At 39.1% G+C, this 18,912-nt stretch overlaps 1 protein-coding gene across 9 annotated transcripts in view; it reads right to left on the bottom strand.

Annotated features, from left to right (window-relative positions):
• OSBPL8 (oxysterol binding protein like 8) overlaps window positions 1–18,912 on the bottom strand; it is an 83,490-nt gene that overhangs the window by 52,074 nt on the left and 12,504 nt on the right. For 4 of the 9 annotated variants that reach the window (XM_005519377.3, XM_088055038.1, XM_014248972.2 and 1 more), the window contains one exon: window positions 2,106–2,207. In XM_005519377.3, coding sequence (XP_005519434.2) covers window positions 2,106–2,147 — 42 coding nt within the window. In that variant the 5' untranslated portion in view covers window positions 2,148–2,207. Of the gene's footprint in view, window positions 1–2,105; window positions 2,209–2,337; window positions 2,413–18,912 lie in introns of those variants that run through there. The other 5 variants (XM_088055039.1, XM_014248975.2, XM_014248971.2 and 2 more) reach the window with 4 other exon arrangements.

The following is an 18,912-nucleotide window of genomic DNA, read 5'->3' as shown; positions in this document are numbered from 1 at the left end:
ACTGACTGTATATCACAGGGAAATTATTTATTAAATATATGCCTTAGCAAAAACTAGAAGTGACTAAAAATTACTAAAAAAGGTATTTCAAAAAAAGAATGGTTTACACCATACATTTCCATGTAATGTTCTAAGTTCTGGGGCAATGAGACTTGATTAAATTATTATTTTTTAGAAAAGTAGACAAAAACTATTCCCAAACTAGAACTCAGAGCATCTATTAGTTTGCACTCTTTTAATGGTGTCAGACTACAAAAATAGTTTGCTGAGCTGTCACAGCCTTTGTCTTCAAATTCTATTCAGGACATATCAACCTAATTGTTAGGAATTGCATTTAATATAAGACTTTTCTCTGTATGCTGATTCTGGAAAGGAAATAGCACAGCATTAAGGTCTGATCTCCTCATCTTTTGTTCTTTTATAAGCAAGCCAAAAAAGCAAATTAGAAAGATGACACCTCTGAAAAAGGTTTTTTTAAATACCTCCAAGAAACATCTCAATGGACTTAAAAGTGGAGAAAAAAGTTGATCAGTATTCCTCATGCACATTGCAATACATGTATTTAATGAATTTCATCATGACAATGAAACTTTAAAAAAAAAAAAAAAACCAAACCGATTGCACCTAAAAGTCGGGAATAGTGAAAAATTTGAAACATGATTTTAAAAAAAAAATTAATTTCTGGGAAGTGTCAGGATTTGCATTGACTAAAAGTCTTCAAAACTACTGGGTCAATCTCTCTTGAAATACATATAATATTTTTAATTTACACTTCTTTTACTATGATATACAATAGGCTGTATATTAGATTACCAAATAAGCTTTAAAAAACGTTTTTACCACCTGTAGTGCAACACAAAACTGGCTGATATTTTGATAAGAAATGCTTAGAGTAGCCTATTAAAATATACTATCAGTTAAAAAAGTATTCTGAGATGACACTTCAGAAGCACATTGAATAAAAGGCAATCTGTCCTCACACTTAGCATTCTTCTAAAGGAGTCTTAGTAAAACAGAGACTCATTTTGAGGTACCTTCTTATGATCATGCTCTTCTGAAGGCATGCCACAAAAGGAGAAGTAGCACATTTTATGTTACTTTGAAGTGTTTTGTAAACTGGTACTTTTTAGCACATTTTGAGGAAACAAGGAGCCCAGCTACTGAACTGGCAGCATTTTTTTTAGAAATGAAAATACCCTACTGCACAGTTGACAGTTGATACTCATAGTATGCTGCATCTGGGATATAAATGCATGGGCCACACAGCAAATCAATAAATTTGTTCATTACAGAAAAAAGCCAAGAATTTTCTTAAAATACTGCAAAAGAGTTTGTCTCCAAACTCACCACTTAAGATAAAAACAGTAATAAAACACTTGATCCAATTAATAGCTCCATGTAGTAGTTGACTATCACAAATGAAGTTTGTCAGTAATGAGGTGTTAAGTTTGACCCTGACCTCAGTTAAAGAAAAACATATCCTATTTTGCCTTTGGGAGGCAGTGCTTTGGAAACTATAAAACATTTCCTGCTTCAGCTATTAAAGTGCTTCTACATGACACAGCTCGTGGAAAAACTAAACTCTTAAATAATGTCAACATTTTTGATGATTGATGATGAAGCACAATAGTACTCACTAGCCTTTCCTGTTTTTAAACTGTGCTTAGAAAGAGTTTCACTGCCTCAGAAATTTTATAATCAGTACAGATTATCAACTCTTACACCTCAGTTTACTCTGATAACATATAATTATCTCTCCTTCTGTCTTTTCTACTCCTCATTCCACCAAGAACTACATAATTTTTTCTATTGTCCATAGTCACTACCTAGCAAAGTATCAGTTACACTGAGAGGAATACTTTTTTTCTTTGGGACTCTGAGACAAATTCCAAAAATCAAATCCAAAATCTAAGTTTTTTGACATTCAGCCCTCCTGCCATGAGAATCTAGTAAATGATACATGATACTAGATGATACTCCAAATGCATTCACCAGAAAAGCATAAGTTCAAATCAAAAGTGAATAGATTCAAGTAATTTAGCCCTCCCCCACAAAAGCATCTTCACGTTCAGCTCATTACACAAAGGCACACTTGAGTTACTCACTGAATTTCTATCCAGTTCCCCATCAACTGGAACGCTCTCCATGTTGAAAGGGCCTGTTCTGTCTCTATCAGTTAGAGTTCTTCCATCCTGCTACCTGAGATCCTAGAAAGGAAATAAAAAATGCAATAATTTAATTCCAAGCACTGAAATCCAGTAGAGAGCTACACTTTCTCTTCCATCCATTTTAAGAAGCTAAATAGTCTCGTATGGTAACCTCTGCGTTTTACAGTACCTTGCAAAAAATGAACTTGGGAGAAACTCAACTTAGGAATAAAATACCCAAAACAAAAACTACTCACAGAGGCAAGCACTCACTTCTACAAATAAGGAAGAGTTATGAAAAAAAAAAACCACAGGTTTTGCACTGTACTTCCCGTTGTTCCAGAGTTCCCAGCAGCACATCTCTCCCACCCCACAGGCATGTGCACACCAACTGTTTGGGTACAAAACAAAGCTGTCCTGGAGAAGCCAGAGCTGAGGGCTTCCCAGCATAACTCCAGAAACAGCCATGTATTGCTTTGTGGAACCAATACACAGAAATTAAATAATATGTGCAAGCCAGCACCTTCTGTGGCACAGCGGGCACTCATCTGGTGATGAAAAGCAATGACTCATTCCCATGGCATTTCCTATTTATTTATTTATTTTTTGCAAGAGAAACCTACAATGAATCTTAGTATTCATAGCATATTTAAAGTCATTAGTGAGACAAGCACACACCCTGGAATCAAGCAAAACTTCATGGGAAAAAAGTGCTTTAACCGTTGATTTATTAAGCAAAATAAAGGAGAGGTGCAGACCAAACTGGGATGCCTGAGATGTCCAGCTACAGCCCATCACTCTGTCTCTCTCTCCAAGACCTCCATCAAACAAGAGAGCAGTGGAAAAGAGGATGAGCACTTGCCTGTTCAAACCAGTACAGTCAGTATCGCGCAGGGAGAAATCCCTGTGGTCCCACCTCCACAAAGCCACGCTCACTCTGCCCTTCCCGCCCGCCACAGCAAGTGTTGGATCTGAGAGTTAGCCCAAGGATAATTTTCTCCTTTCCTTTGGTCTTGGGTGGGGTGAGGGGCAGGAAGCAGCTGAATTACAAACTCAATTGCTAAACCAACACTTGTGCAAGAGCGGGGGTAGCATGGAGGTGATTTATTCTTTTATGTTAAAATGTTAGCATATTGCTCTTAATCTGTGCATCAAGCTAATGGCAATGTTTAGTAAAAACAGATCAAGTGAAGACAGAAGGGTTAAGTGGGAAGACACATCACAGTCCCTCCAGGGAACCTGAGGAACATCCTGAATGTAAGAGGATGGGAAAAGGGCAAACAGGTAACCAGAATACACAGGATCTTCTGGTTCAAGGTCTGTATCAGGAAACAGACGCTCATAAAAACAAATCTCACTAAAAAGAATAACCTTTTATTCAACTGCTTTCCATGTTTTATTATAATTGTTTTTTGGTTTTGTATTATGCAAAGCAAGTTAGAATTTTCCCTCAGGAAAAAACATACAGTATTAATACACTCTAGCTAATCACCATAACATATGCCAGTAAACCACAAAAAAGAACCATTAAAAAAATAGTTTAACAAAATGACTGTGTACTAACAAAATTGTGAAGTTTTCTATGACTTAGTCCAATGAGGAGGACCTTGCTCAAGCACCTGAGTGATTAATTGAGGTGGCACATAGCTAGGAAGCATGGCTAGATGTTCTCATGTAAATCAGAAACAGCAGACATCTGAAAGGAGATGACTACAAGTTATTAATTTGCATTAATAAAAGGAAATATGCCATTACCACAGAAAGAGGAATTCACCCTAAAACTCTGTTTCCCAGAGCAGCAGGCACTGAGACCCTTACCTTCCACACCCAGACATGAGATGCAGAACTGGGTGATGATTTTCCATGTCTGTTCCTTGTCATCGTTCCCCCACACACCCATTTTAGGTTCTCTTATTAGCAGGAACACCAGACTGCATGCATATTCACTTTGCAGAAACACCAAACTCTTTTAAATAGGATGAAAAATGAGTGGCATTACAAACAGATGCAAGCACTGCTATTTAAAGCAGTTTCTCAGCTATTTTTTAGTTACACAAACTTGTAACCATACTCCAGTTATCTGAAGGAACAGATATTTGTTGACAGGAACATTCAGCCTAAAACACTTTTAACTTGCTTTTATATTTAACATTTTTTAACTCTTAATTTTTTATTGCCAGTGCTCCTGGTGTATTCTGCTTCTCCATCTGTTCATGTGACCACAGCCTTCCCTATCTCAAGAGCGGTACCAACAGACAGGTACCCTAAGGTCTCATTCTTAGCATTCATGATCGCTTGCAGTCCCAAAGACTCATTCAGCACGCTCCCAAAGGCTGCAAGGAAGTTTTCTGGGAAAAGGAAGGAAAAATTTCTACCTGCTCATGTTTAAACACTACAGCAGGTGCAGAAATGGTTAAGGACTACCTTGCCCAAGCTGTTTAGCTTATGAGTAGACAGCCAGCTTGCCTTATTTTTCTTGGCAAAATGAAGGCTTAAAGTGAACAATATTGCTTCTGTTGTATGCCAAAATAAATACAAAGGAAGGAAAAGGGCTCTCTCAGCAAAAGGATATTGCCAAAGAGTCAAATAAGTATGAAATTGGAGAACAGATTTATTTTGAAAATTACAGAATGCTTCTAACCATCTGAGCCCCAAGGCTTTGAAACAATTTTCCAGCCAATGTAGGGAAGGGGAATTTTCTTATTTGTAAATGCAGCCAGGTTATTATGAAGTGTGCTTCCACAAGAAAGCTCTTTTCTACTTTAACTAATCCAATCATTAGATTTGAAGATGCAACCCCAAATGTACCATTTTATTGATTTGGGGCTTTTTTTTCACTTTTACTGCTTTCTATTACATTCACAAGTGTTTGCAGTTTGGTCAGCTTGAGGTTTTAATTAACAAATGCTCCTTCACAATCATAATTCTTAAAAGCTGAAGTGTTCAGGAGGACAAACACAACATGAAATTGTTTGAAAATAACTCTGTAATGGCATCCAGCTAGTCAGCTATTTTTCCTTTACAGACAATGGATATAATCAGGCACTCATAAAGGTATTACTTACTTTAAAGAACTGTAACAATTGGACAAATCCTGCCACAAAATAAGCTGCTCTTTCTCTCCAACTGTGAAGATGGCTGAACAAGTCAAAAACACATATTTAAAGCAAAAGGGAAATGTTTTCCTCTTATCACACAATCTATAACCTGTCCTGTTAACACTTGTATTCCATCTTATTTTTGCTGCTGACACCAAACTGTGTGGTGCAGCTGGCAAGCTGGAGGCAAGGGGTGCCATCCAGAGGGACCTTGCCACACTTCAGAGTTGGGTCTGTGTGAACCTCAAGACATCAGTTCAACAAGGCCAGGTGCAAGGTCCTGCACCTGGGCTGGGGCTATCCCAGGACAAATACCTGCAAGCACAAATACCCAAGGCTGGGCAGAGAATGGGTTGAGAATAGTCCTGAGGAAAATGAATCAGGGATACTGGTGGATGAAAACTAGACATGACCTGGCAACATGAGCTTGCAGCCCAGAAAGCCAACTGTATCCTGGGCTGCATCAAAAGAAGAGTGGGCAGCAGGTCAGTCCACCAGGTCATTCACAGATCTACTCTGATTTCACAATGTTTATATTTGATATTAGAAAGAAATTCTTTACTGTGAGGGTGGTGAGGCACTGGAACAGGCTGTCCAGAGCAGCTGTGGATACCCCATCCCTGGAAGTGTTGAAGGCCAGGTTGGATGGGGCTTTGAGCAACCTGGACTAGTGGAAGTATCCCTGCCCATGGCAGGGAGATTGAAGCTAGATAGTTTTTAAGCCACTTTCCAACCCAAACCATTCAGTGGTTCCATGGTTTAAACAGATTGCTTCAGCCATTGGTAGTTTTTGTAATTTGGTTTTCAGTTCATTGCACCTTGAGAATAGGAAAATCCTCTGTAGGACTCCCACAGAAGGAAAAAAAATATGCATCAATGAAAGCTGCTACTGCACATGGACACATGCCACATTTCACATGCCACAAAGTGGATGTCTCAGTACTATACTGTTACCCAATATTCTCTTGGATATAGTTACACAGACCACAGATCAAAAGCAGCACAACTTAGGTGCCTCAGCCATGAGAGAAACTGTGGCAGCAAGCTTTTGTTCAGTTCTATAGAGATCAGTGAAGTGGATATGGCAGTGTTCTGCATTGACTTACATATTCTCTATGTTAACCAGATCATAAGCTTTTATTGCAGGTTATGTTTAACTAAATAAAGGAGTTAGTAGGCAATGCAAGGCCCTTTTTCTGACAGCATATCAAGAGCTCATCACCAAACATGATATTTGCTCCAGGCACAAGAGAGCTTAGCCCTGACACCATGGCAGTAATACCCTATTGTTGGTATATTTATAACATTAAATCATAATTCAGTTCACAAAAAGACTCTTCCTCCCCATCTCCTACACAAGATTAGCTTCAGTTCAAACACTTCACTAAATTTGGAGAGTTTCATTAAGAGTCCCCACCGTCCCCACACAAATTCCTGAATTTAATAGAGTCTCTTTTTAGACAATGGACCAAGTTACTTGAACACCTGCATACTGTATTATATATAGGCAGGTTTTAGCTTTCTTCCTAAGGACTATGACCCACAGTCATTCGACAGGGCACTTGCACTGCGACACTGTTTTGTGATCTGTTAGAGTACCACAGCACCCTCCTGCACTCCAGCACCTAACCTCACAGGCGAGCCCAGCCTCACTGTGACCTGCGTGGCGAAACAGCTGTTGCCTTCTGAGCCAGCCTTTCCAGAGGGGAACTGCTCTCCCAGGCTCTGATCTCCAAACTGACCTAAGCTCTGCTGGATGCCTGCCTTCTTTCCCTACAGCCTAAAAGAAGCATTTAAATTGCCTGAGATAAGTATCAAATAAGAATATACCGTAATTTTTTTTAAGATGACACAAGCATAATAATACATTGACTTTAAAGATCAATGTGGCAGCAAGCAAAGGCAAGGCACACTAGGAGAAAAGCAAACTAGTTGTTTACATTGATGTCAAGAAGGATAAAAATCACCTAGGTCCTTGCTGGAAAGCAGAGTCACAACAGTACCAAAGAAATGCTATTTCACAGGGAATCAGAGAATGATTAAAGTAGGAAAAGACCTTTGAAGGTCATCTTGCCCAAGCCCCCTTTTGCAGAAGGATGTTTAGACAGGTTTTGAATATCTCCAAGGATTAAGACTACACAAACCCCCTGGCCAACCTGTGCCAGTGCTTGGTCACCACGCAAGTCAAAAAATGTTGCTGATGCTGGGCAGGAACCTCCTGTGGTTCTATTCATGCCCATTGCCTCTTTTATCATTGCTGAGCATCACTGCAAAGAGCCTGTGTCTGTCACCTTTATACCTTCCCTTCAGGTATTTATACACACTGATGAGTTCCCCCCGAGCCTTCGCTTCTCCAGGCTGAACAGACCCAGCTCTTTCAGCCTTTGATCATCCTCACAGCCCTCCACTGCACCCACATACCTCTTGTACTCAGAAGCCCTGAACTGTACCCAGCACCCCAGACGCGAGCTCAGCAGTGCTAAGTAGAAAGGAAGGATCGCTACTCTCAACCTGCTGGCAATTCTTTGTCTAAAGCATTCAGGAACACCATGTGTCCTCTATATGGCAAGGGCATGTTACTGACTCATGTTCAACTATCTGTCAGGATAACCAGGTGAACTCCAGGTAAGCAGCTCTATAAGGTCCACGAGGAAGTTTAAGGTAATACTCTTGACAAAGGTATCTAAGTGCTAAAACAACTAGATATTAAGAGATAACTATAATGGTTATAGCTACCTATAACTCCTAAGAGGTACAGGATCAGTTTTAAGAGATTAAAGGAAATCTATATCCTAAATCTAACTAGGGTGATCAAACCAAGGCTCTCAAAAAATCTAAGTGTCTTTCAGGCTGTTGTTTGACTGCCAAAGGCACTTTCACTTTGCTCCATGCAGGGGGGAGCAGCAATAGCACAGAAGGTAATAGAGGTAACATGTCTTACTCTCAAAGCTCTTTGAATACAGTGCACCAGAGGAAAAGCAGCCTCTTGGTTTAGCACAAGGCCACAGATCATCTTTCTCAGCTAACAAGTCTGCACACTAAGTACACTTCATTATCAAGCTACAGATCAGGCCAGCTTCTTGCACATGACACAGTGCCACTGCACGCCAAGTACCCTGTGTTTGTTGAGATCAGTTCCAAGAAAGCAGGAACTGAAGCAGAGTTACTGGTAAAAACAGAGAAGGGCCAACAGGCTCAGAAAAAATCAGCAAAAGATCTGGTAAACAAAGAAATCACAACTTTTTCTCACCTCTCAAACCAAGCATCTTACACTAACAAGGACCCAGAAGAACTAGAAACTGGTTGTATTTTGCAATTCTAGAAGAGAAATCTGAGAGTTGAGTAAATCTCTAGGTTAGATTCCTTCTACTGTGAAGTCAGTCCAAACAGGAGAGCTTGACAGAACCAGTAATTATATGGAAGTCATAGATGACAAACTGCATAATTACATTAACTCTGATTTGCAAGGTTTGAATGCTTAAAAGTCCGCTACAAATATAAACACACCAGAATCAACAACTGCCTCAAGTTCCCCAATTACACTGTGATCACTTAATGCTATCAGCCACCAAATCTACCCTTATGAAACACTTCCTTCCACCCTGATTTTCATCACCTGCCTTCTCATTTCCTGAATAAACAGTCCATATGCAGAGCAAGCTGTTTCCTCTGTTTCTGTACTGCTGTTTTCAGAAAGGAAAAAAACAATCAAATACCAAGCCACCAAAAAAAACCCAGGAAAGCTGAAATGTTTAAGACCAGGACTTGAAAACATCTCTCATCTGGAAAAAAACCTGGCACAGTCCAGACACCTCAGCTATCTTTTGAGAGAATTAGATGTACATGAAGGCCAAGAAAAGCATAACAAACTTCTGAATACCCAATACAACTTCAATAATTACTACCTTAAACTGGGTTCCACAAACAAACTTGTCTTGGAAAGAAATGGAAGAGTACAGAAAATATGGTAAGAGTCACCTACAGGTACTAAATCCCAACATTCTCTCTAAAAGCTTGAGTTCCCAGGGCTCTGGAGCCCTTTGGCCATTGAAATACACTTCAAAGCTCTCAAACTTATCCCAGCCTTCATGGTAAGTATTGTGTAATACTGTTCCCATGACTCAAACAAGTTGTTGGTCTTAATGGTAAAAATGTCTATTTCTTCACTTAAAGGTGTCTAGTTGCCTGCAGCCTGTTACACTTCGCCTCCACGAGCCATTTTTACCTAGGGCTCAGTCTAACTTTGGAGCATCAAAATAAGAGAGGCAATAAACCATTGATTTTGTTCATTTAAGAGAGAACCTATGAAGTTCCATAAAATATTCAGATACTTTTTTGTATGTTTCATTGTGAAGTAGGAAAAGATTTATTCAAACCTTACAACACCAAATCTAGCATTTTATTTTTAGATACATTTATTTTTTTACTTTGCTGCAATACTAACCAGCAAAATAAGCAAGTGGGTGTCATACACAACCTTAATGCAAGGTTCAATTGGCCAATGACAGTCTTGATTATGAAGGAAAAAAAATGGACTAAAACTAAGTGGTTAGAGACATTGCAAACCATATTCCTTTCAGAACTCCACCCTGTGATTTTCTTCTGCATCTGCACAGTTACTAATAATAGTCTCATATAATACTCTATGTCTTTCTCATCTCCATTTTGGCAGCTGTATGAAGAGGCAATGTGACACACTCTGCTAGAGACAGCTGGGAGGGATTAGGAGATTACCAGTCCTCCACTCCTGGTCCTTACCACCTCTTTCCCCACTGTGGCTCAGGTTTTCCTGAACTGCCAGCAGACCTGTCTGTGCAGGTGCTCCCTAACCCTCTTCTGTCAAGAGGAACCCCCACTACTGCAAATTATTTTAAACAGACACTCACAGAATGTGTACCATTTATGATTAAGCTTATTATACCATTTAGCTGATCATGGGACTTCTGCTGGCCTGGCACCGCAGGGATAACAAACAGCTGAGGGACACCACTCACCCTCAATCCAACCGTAACAGCCTGGCTGCAGCTGCAGACTCCCCCAACACCAACTGGAAACTATTTCAGGAAATGAAGGGAATCAAAAGGAAAAGTAATGTTGTTGTTAGAGGTTTTTCTGAAATGAAAAAGTGCGGTAAGTCAGCAGAGATGTTTCCACCAACAAAATGGACAGGTGGCAGAACAAATCCTTCTGATACTGATGCCAAAAAGGAATCAGCTGCCCTCCTGAGAGAGCAAATAGATCTGGATTTCTTCTGCATGGACCTTTCCAAAACAAAAGACTATGAAAAATGTTTAGAATATAAGAATTAATTTATTGTGCCGAAAAAGCCTTAATAAGAGGATCTTAAAAGTCTATTTTAATACTAATAATGATATATAATGATATAATAATATAATGTATGATGTATAATGATCTAAACATTTTAGTTATAATGAGATCATGTGTAAAGAAATATTTTAAGTCTCATCTGCAGGTCAAGAATACAATCTACTTCATAAGGAATAAAGTTTCAGAAAGCTATTCTGAGAGTATTTATAAACAATTGCAAGTAATCCTATGTCCTGGGGTGACTTTATGATACTGGTATCCCCAGTCGTCTGGTTTATGTTATATATTAAGTTCTGCACCTTTAAGACTGGCTTTGAGAGCAAGAGAGGGGGAAGAAGAAGCGCGCAGTTTGTGTTAAGGAAAAACATCACTCCCACACATCCCGCTCCTGGACTGCGGTGTCTGCAGCACGGACAGACAGCGGGACAGAGCTTCTCTGACTTTTAGTTAGTTTTGGCTAGCTGAGGCAGAGGAGTTCCCTGGACCTCTTTTTTTCTTTTTATTTCCTAGATCTGTGCAAACTTGCTCTGGACTGAACACCCAGCCAAACCCCGGGAGCTCACGCCTGTGGCCCACCGGGGCCTGGGCCTCGGCACTTTCCAGCGCCGGAGGGACTGAGAAGAACCTGAGTGAGCCGAGCTACACCACATCAAAAGGACTTTTCTTCCTAGACTTGCCATCCCATTGAACAGCGAGAGGTTTTATTATTTAATATTATTCAATTTCTGTTAAACAAACAGTTTTTTCCACTTCTCTCAAAGGAAATTTTTTTCCTTTCCAGGACCAGTTGGGGGGGAGGGGTCATTTGAATTTTTTTTCCCTGGGGAAACCCCCATTTGGAGTTTTTCTCCCAATTTTGCTCTAAACTAGGACATCATACCATTACAGATCAATGAATTATTAACTGCTAGATAAACCATATGTGACTAGGTGAGTGCTTTTTACCTACTGCAAATAAAGTAAACAAGTTAGCTTAAACTACCATGAAGTTTCTGTATCTCAGAAGCTGCAGTGATTTTGGTTGGACAAATAGGCACCAACATGCCAACAGTCACTGCCACATCAGATGTTCTTGCAGTCAACTTCCTAAATGAATCCTTAGGATTTTCCATTAAATGAATACTATACCTCCAAAATTGAGCCAGTGCAAAGACCAATTTTCTAACAGCAATTCTGCTAGGTTTTTAGTCCTTCCTTCGCACTATATATTTTGCCACCTCTGAGAACTGAAAAGAATGCCCAACGTATTTTCAAGGGTGAAAGAGACCTTAGGGCCCCTTTTAAATTTTCATAGTTATTGAAAGGACACCCTAAGTGTCAGATCTCCCAAATACCTACCAGTACAGAAGCACTTTTCTATACCCCAATGGCTGTTTCAGCCAAGTAATAACTGAGATTACCTTTATAATGAGCATCATGAATACACTTCACAGGAATTCAGTTAAGAGAGTAACTACAATCCTAATTTCTGCTCTAAACTGAAATAAATAAAATAGAAAAATCTATTCAAGTTCCAAGATTAAAAATATGAAAGAAGTCTTAACACAGACAAACAAGTTTCAGTTGAAGTTATGTTGTGTGAGAAGTTTCTAGGAAATGGGCTTTCTGCAGGCTTAAATGTGGATATTTCAAACAGGAACCTTATGTTTATGCTCATGTACAATTTAATTTTCTTATTTTAGCAGCAATCTCTCTTCTTGATATTAAAACAGAGTTGATGACATCATAAACGGTCTTCATTTCAATTTCTTTCAGCAAGTGCTAGAAGGTAGTTTATACAAGTTTAAGACAGGATATCTGTACAAGAATTTAAGAACAAAAGGTCAGAGTAGCCTACTGCAACAGAAAAAACCCTAGAAATCCTAACTTAAAGCAGCAGCAGGTTCAAACAGGCAGCAGTAGTATCTGGTTTACACATCATGGTTTATTAAAAAGCTTTAGAAAGTCTAATTTGGATTTCCATTGGTTATGCCAAGTTTGTTTTTTTCACTCTAACACTAAAGTAAAACGAGATGATGAACCCAACTCTGCTTTTTAGATGTCAGTGCTGTTCTACATGATCACAACTCAGGATCTTTTGTAGGTTTTATGGCAGGGCTGGTTTTTTATTTGTTTATGGTTTGTGAGGTTTCTGGGGATCCTAGGGAGGAAAGTTGGGGGTTTTTGGGAGGTTTTTCATTGTTGTCCTGTGGAGTTTTTTTAAATACGGGAGAAAAATCTTAAAAATAGACTTCATACAGGCTTAACAAGTACTAGTGCTTTTAGCACCAAAGATCCAAGCTTGTCTTCTGAAGCTACTGAGTAACTGCTGATCAACTTTGATTTGGAACTGCTACAACAATCTTACATAGCTTTTCGTTTAATAGGATGAACCAGTAATACTTAATATTGCCTGATCCACAGGAACTGTACAGTGTTATTGCATTGCAGACTTGGCAAGTGACCTAACACTAAACTTCTTGTTTACCTACCCATTTCTATTTAAAAAATTTTAAAAATTGCTCCTCTATGGCATTTCTTTGGGCAATGAGAAGCACCTGGCCCACCACAACGAACAGCTACAGACAAATTACAAGCAACATCAAGTGACAACTTACCTGCAATTCACAGCCCTCAGAAATCAGTATCACTGCCTAATTCAAGTCAGACCAGTGCTCACACTATTTGGAACAAACAAGCAGCTTAGATAATTTTTTTTTTTTTTACAGAGTTGGGAAGTCAAGCCTTTCACAGATCAAAGCCAGCCCTCAAGAACAGAAATTAAATATAGTTGTTCCCAAAGCTATCACATTTCTGAAGAACAGAATGCTTTTTTGCTCCCAGTACTGCAAAGAGACACCAAGACTTCTCATAGCAAGAACCAGATATTATGACGGTACTTCTAATGTTCTGCTGCAGGGACCAATGCAGAAGTTACTATTTTTTCTGCTTCAATCAACAGAGAATGTGATCCTATGGTTGGGATAAAGGGTTTCTGTTCCCTGACAACCAGGACTCCCTGGTGGTAAGTGTGGACAGGAAAATAAAGTCTTGACACCTCCTTGCAAGTTATTTGAAATACTTCAGAGAAGAAAAAGAGAAAAAAATCGCATCCTACAAAAAGCATTATTCTGTTTGAGGTTAAACAAATATTTAATGGACAAGGAACTTCCTCCTGCTCTTCTACACAGTACACTCAAGTACTGGGAATTCTCTTTACCATAAAATGGTTTAATGGGGCCATCAGATAGTTTGAGCACTCGATTTAAAGTGAATACAATCCTCTCAGCTGTACAATCCCACAGGACTGTGTGATAGGAATCTTTGAATCCTGCCTCCCCACCATCCTCCATCTAGCCCCTCAATAATCAGTTAGTTAAAGGAGGCAAGAGACATCACATAGCTCAGGAATGCAGAAGAGAGACACAAATCCTGGGAAGGAAGGAAGCAATACTTGTAGGTTCAAACAAATTCAGTTACCATTTTGACAATAAATAAGGGAAAGAATAATTCCAAGATGGAATGTATTTCTTTTTTAAAAGAAAAAAAAAAAGAACCTATGTCCTTCCCTTTCACAGCATTACAATATTCCAATATTGTCCTCTGAACTGACAAGAATTATCAGTTAACAGCATTTTGTAATTTACTTTCATATTTAAAATGACACACAATACCAAGATAACACAAGCTTAACTACCGAGATAATATTAGCATAAAGCAATTCAATACCCTGTATCTCTGCCAAAGCAGTTAACTACACCTCTATGTATAATGTTACACATTTTATTCCCTTGAAGGCAGCTGACACATGTATTTCCAAGTCTAATGCTAATTTCCATGCTTCACAAAGTAAATGGGGCCGGGCAGCAATAGCTCAGAAGCTGTAACTGAACAAAAATGTATGTCCCCAACCTACCCATAGAGTGAGTGTGTGCTCCTGGGGCATGTTCCATCCCTGACGCTCACTTTCACACACTGCACTGAGATGTCACAAGGAAGAAAACTGCAGGTACCCATTCAGACTGCCCGCAGGAGCAGCTCTAAGAGTAACTGCCAGCACATGCTTCCAACCATGTGCAATGCTAATAGGGCCACTGGAACCACCTTGCATCCTGCACCTCCAATTCATTACTGAGTACTCAAAAACAGCTGTCACAGACACAAACTAGTCAACTGCAGCAGGTACACTGTAGTGACAACTAGAGTATTTAATTTTTAAAAGCTATGATTTGATCAAGAAATCTTATAATGAACATGTAGGAGAGTAAAAATTTATTGGCTTGGGTTTTTTTTTTCAAATTTGTAAAGCAAAAGCCCATATAACACTGATTTTAATGAAAGCAACAAGAATGCAGAGCCTCTAATTTCAAAACCAGTTTGGCATACATATCTTTCCCATGAGAAAAGATTTCGTTCCTTTATTTTGTAGCCCTCAACAGAATTCAGAGAAGGATGAGCTGTCTTTCTGATGAGCACAACCTGAGAAAAAATACCATATGCCAGTAGTTCATAATACAGTGGCACGTTTTACACTCCCATGACGGCTTCTAGAACAACTTCAGCTTTTTCATATCCAAATTGTCTGCAATAGATATGGAATACGAAAATAGGGCTTGTAACTCCAGGAGTGCTATTAACTTCATAAAATCCAGATTAAAAGTGAGTAATAGCCAGACAGACATTTCAAAGCCATTTATTAGCACCAAACTGTAAAGTAACTGAGACACCCATCAAAGCCACCTAACCAAGATAAGCACACAAACTTTCCAGTTACAGCATGAAATAATAAGCAGCTTTCCCCCAAGAGAAAAGCACTATGCCAACACTTCACATACAATGAGAATTGACTGTTCCCAAACATTGATAAGTATAATTAACCTTCTAACTCTGTCTTTGGCCTTGCACATTAAACCTGAATTCATCTTGAAAACCAATTAAAATGCTAAGCAGTCTGTCTTCTTTGGAACTGGAGAATAGCATTCAATAAAAAAAAACAGCATAGCACAATTGTCTCCTTAGACACCTTCAAGGATCTGTTAGCACTTTTAATAAAAACTGTAATTCATAAATAAATCACATTTTAACAAGAACTGAAAAATTCTTCAATTCTACATGAAGATCCTGAAACATTTAATGTTTATGAAGGCAAAAGTAAAGGTTTAACAGAAAAAAATAGCCACAGAGAAGAAAGATAAAGATGACCTAGGTGGGCTACGAAGTTTGATTTTGCCTTTTCATGCTATATTTAACAACAGATATTAATTGTACAGTACAGTTCCCAGTCAAAGAACTTAACTTCTCTTGCTCTCTCATTCGTTCTCCTTTTTGATTGACTACTGATGAGGAAATTACTTATAATTTATGTCACCCAACCTGCTTTTTTTGGCTGCCATTTTGAAATTAGCAGAACAACTAGATGGGCAGAAGGAGACAGAATTCTCATTTTGCTTTCTAACTTCTTCTTTCCTATATAATAGATATTTCCTCTTACAAAGAAAAAAAAAAATCATGCCTACTTGCTATGAAATTTAGATGCATGTGACAGATGATCACATTTCTTCTCATAACTTTACTTGTTCAACAGAAGGAAAAGGAGGTAAAGTGATTTCTGATTCTCTAGCCAATCTGAGTACCATTTTAGAGTTACTACTCAGTTTTAACATCAAAATTTTGTTTCCAGTGTTGTATTTTAGTATAACTTCATTCACTATTGGAGTTCAGAGTGGCATTAATTACTTTTTCTTCCCCATTTTCAGAATTTATTTTTAAATCTACACAATACATCTGCTTAACAGTATTATACTGTTCCAGTATTTCAACAAGCTTAAATTAGCTCTTCATCTTGAAAACAGGTTCTTTATGAAGTGGCTCAAAGTCAGGATCATCTTCGTGTCACATTTCATGCCTTGTAAGTTCCAGGGAGCTCTCTCGGTGCTGTTCAGCTACCCCTGACAGTGCTGTAGATGGCAGTGTTTCACAGAGCTCACCTCCCTGCCCTAACCTGGGGCTAAGCACTGCAATACAGGGAATAGACCATAAGGCTGCTTCAAGAATCTTCAGTTCAGGCAATTCTGTAACATATCATACAGGGTAAGCATGTATACGAAATGCCTTAATTTGAAAAGCGACCTTCTCAGATGACTAAAATGTATCATAACACCAAACAAAAATGTTAAGTTACTGCAGGTGAGATCATCCTTGTAACAGAGATCCACAATAAACTGTTCCTAGATAAGGCATTTGAGCACACTCAGACATCTAGTTTCAGATTACCAAAAGAAAAATCAAGTTTTCCACAATAACCTCCTATTTCTGACTAGAAAGTGCTGTTCTAGTGTAGGTATACATCTGGATCGCTTGGGCTTTCATGTTACTTGAAATTGAGGCACTTCCAGAAAATAATTTCCTGCACAGAAAACATCTCAGTTTCATGCTAAAATACAGTTCTAGTCTGTCAGCAACACAATTTCCATGCAGAACCCCCCAAAAGTAGTCACTTTTGCCTGGAAGCTGACTGTTCACATCATGGCATGCACGCACAAGTTTTCACAGGAATGAACTACCACTCACTCCTGGAAAACTTAAGTAACATGAATCCAAGTGTATATATTGCTTTGACTTCCACTTCCCTCTCTTCCTAAAATTTTAGCAGGAGCTGACAAAAGCAAAGTATGCTATATCTCATTGCTACAACTCTTACATGTTCTGCTGCACATGCCAGAGGACTAAGGAGCAAACTGTGCAAATCCCATGCCACCATCATGGTGGGTTTACTTTATTTCATATTGGGCAGAAAAATTACTCCGTCACTAGCAAGTCAGTAGCTTTAGGAACCACCTCAACAGCAATTTCAGTGCTCCCTCAGATAAAATCCATCTCCAAGCTGTCAGCCTCATTATGTATCTCAAGCTAAGCACCTAACACTAGCCTGCCAGGACACTGAGCATGCAAGCTTGTCCTGGTAATGCCCACAAATCAGAATTCATAGGAGTTTAGCACTTCTATTCCTTATGAGGAAGGAGAGCATGCTGAAGATGAAAATTATTGTCTTTGCTACTCAGCAAAACATTTGCAGGGAACTAGAAGATGCATGGGACACCAGAAACAGTGATGCAGGAAGAGCAGAAGCCAAGACAATAATATGCCATCCTCATTAACTCAGAAAACAAAGTCCAAGGCTGTGATGGAGAGCAGATTGATACCACTGCATTCCACCAGAGTATCAGCAGTAGGGCTCCAACAAGTGCTGGTCAGAGCAAATAAATTTGTGCAGATAACCTCCCTGGACTCAGTGCTGGGAGGAGTGGAGTGTTACTAATTTTGCTTTATAGCTTATGCTTGCAGTAATTTGTTTGAGGAGGGAGGAGATGTTGACATAAGCACCTGAACTGCAGCTTCCCCCACAGTTACAATAGCATGATCTCTGCAAGGTAAGCATCAAAATCAGCCATGCATGGGATTCAAGTAGAGACATTTAAAATTTCACAACTGCAAAATATTCATGCATCATGCAAGCTTCCATCAGTGAACACGCGTATTTTTCTCCAGAGAAAGTGAAGCAAAGCACAAGAACACAGAATGCCGCTCAGTTTCTGAACTGTTAAGACAGGCAGGACAGCAGCAAAGAAGAAAAAACAAATATGCTAATATATGCTTAAATGAAAGGAGAAAGGTGCGTGAGGCTAAAGATAAAACTTCCATGGACATAGAATAAAGCTGGATTGGAGAAAATATGTTTAGAAGTGTCAGACAATTATAACCACAACAGTTAATTACACAGGGCCATCATCTAAAAGAGGACTACAGCAAGACAAATAAGGAGATAAATGTATTTTTCTTAAAACACAGAACAAATTTCAAGCAAACATGACCCTGCAACAGGATAGCAACTAAGGCTGCCAGAGCTCAAGTGGGCTTTTGTTCAAAACTGATGGCAACAGCAGCATTGTGTCACAAGAAGAGGACAGATGCTAAGCAGAGTTGGAAAATTGTACCTATTATACCTGTGAATAGTAATAAAAAAAGTTTCATTTCAACTCTTGGGACCCCTGACACTGGAGAAGGGAGTGAGGATGCAGTGAGAGCTTTCAGACTGAAAGGACTGACAACATACGCACACCTTCCTTCACTCAGGTCCTTTCCTAATACTTCATATGAAACTTGTTTAGCAACTATTTTTCACTCCTCCACAATTTTCCCTGCTGCGGAACACACTGTGCAGATTGCAGGTGGTCAGCTATAGCAAGTTACAAGTCATTAAAACACCATCTGCTCCCTGACAAAAACAACAGCAAATAAAAAACCACCAAAAAAAACCCCACATCCCTTCCTTTCCTCCATCCAAAAGTTTAGAGGTGCAA

This window comes from Pseudopodoces humilis, chromosome 5 (genome assembly GCF_049639895.1).
Source record: "Pseudopodoces humilis isolate 2021_Gansu_Grassland_sample_001 chromosome 5, ASM4963989v1, whole genome shotgun sequence".
NCBI classification, from domain to species: domain Eukaryota; kingdom Metazoa; phylum Chordata; class Aves; order Passeriformes; family Paridae; genus Pseudopodoces; species Pseudopodoces humilis.
The sequence above is the reverse complement of the archived record's forward strand: the minus strand, read 5'-3'. Positions and strand labels throughout refer to the sequence as shown.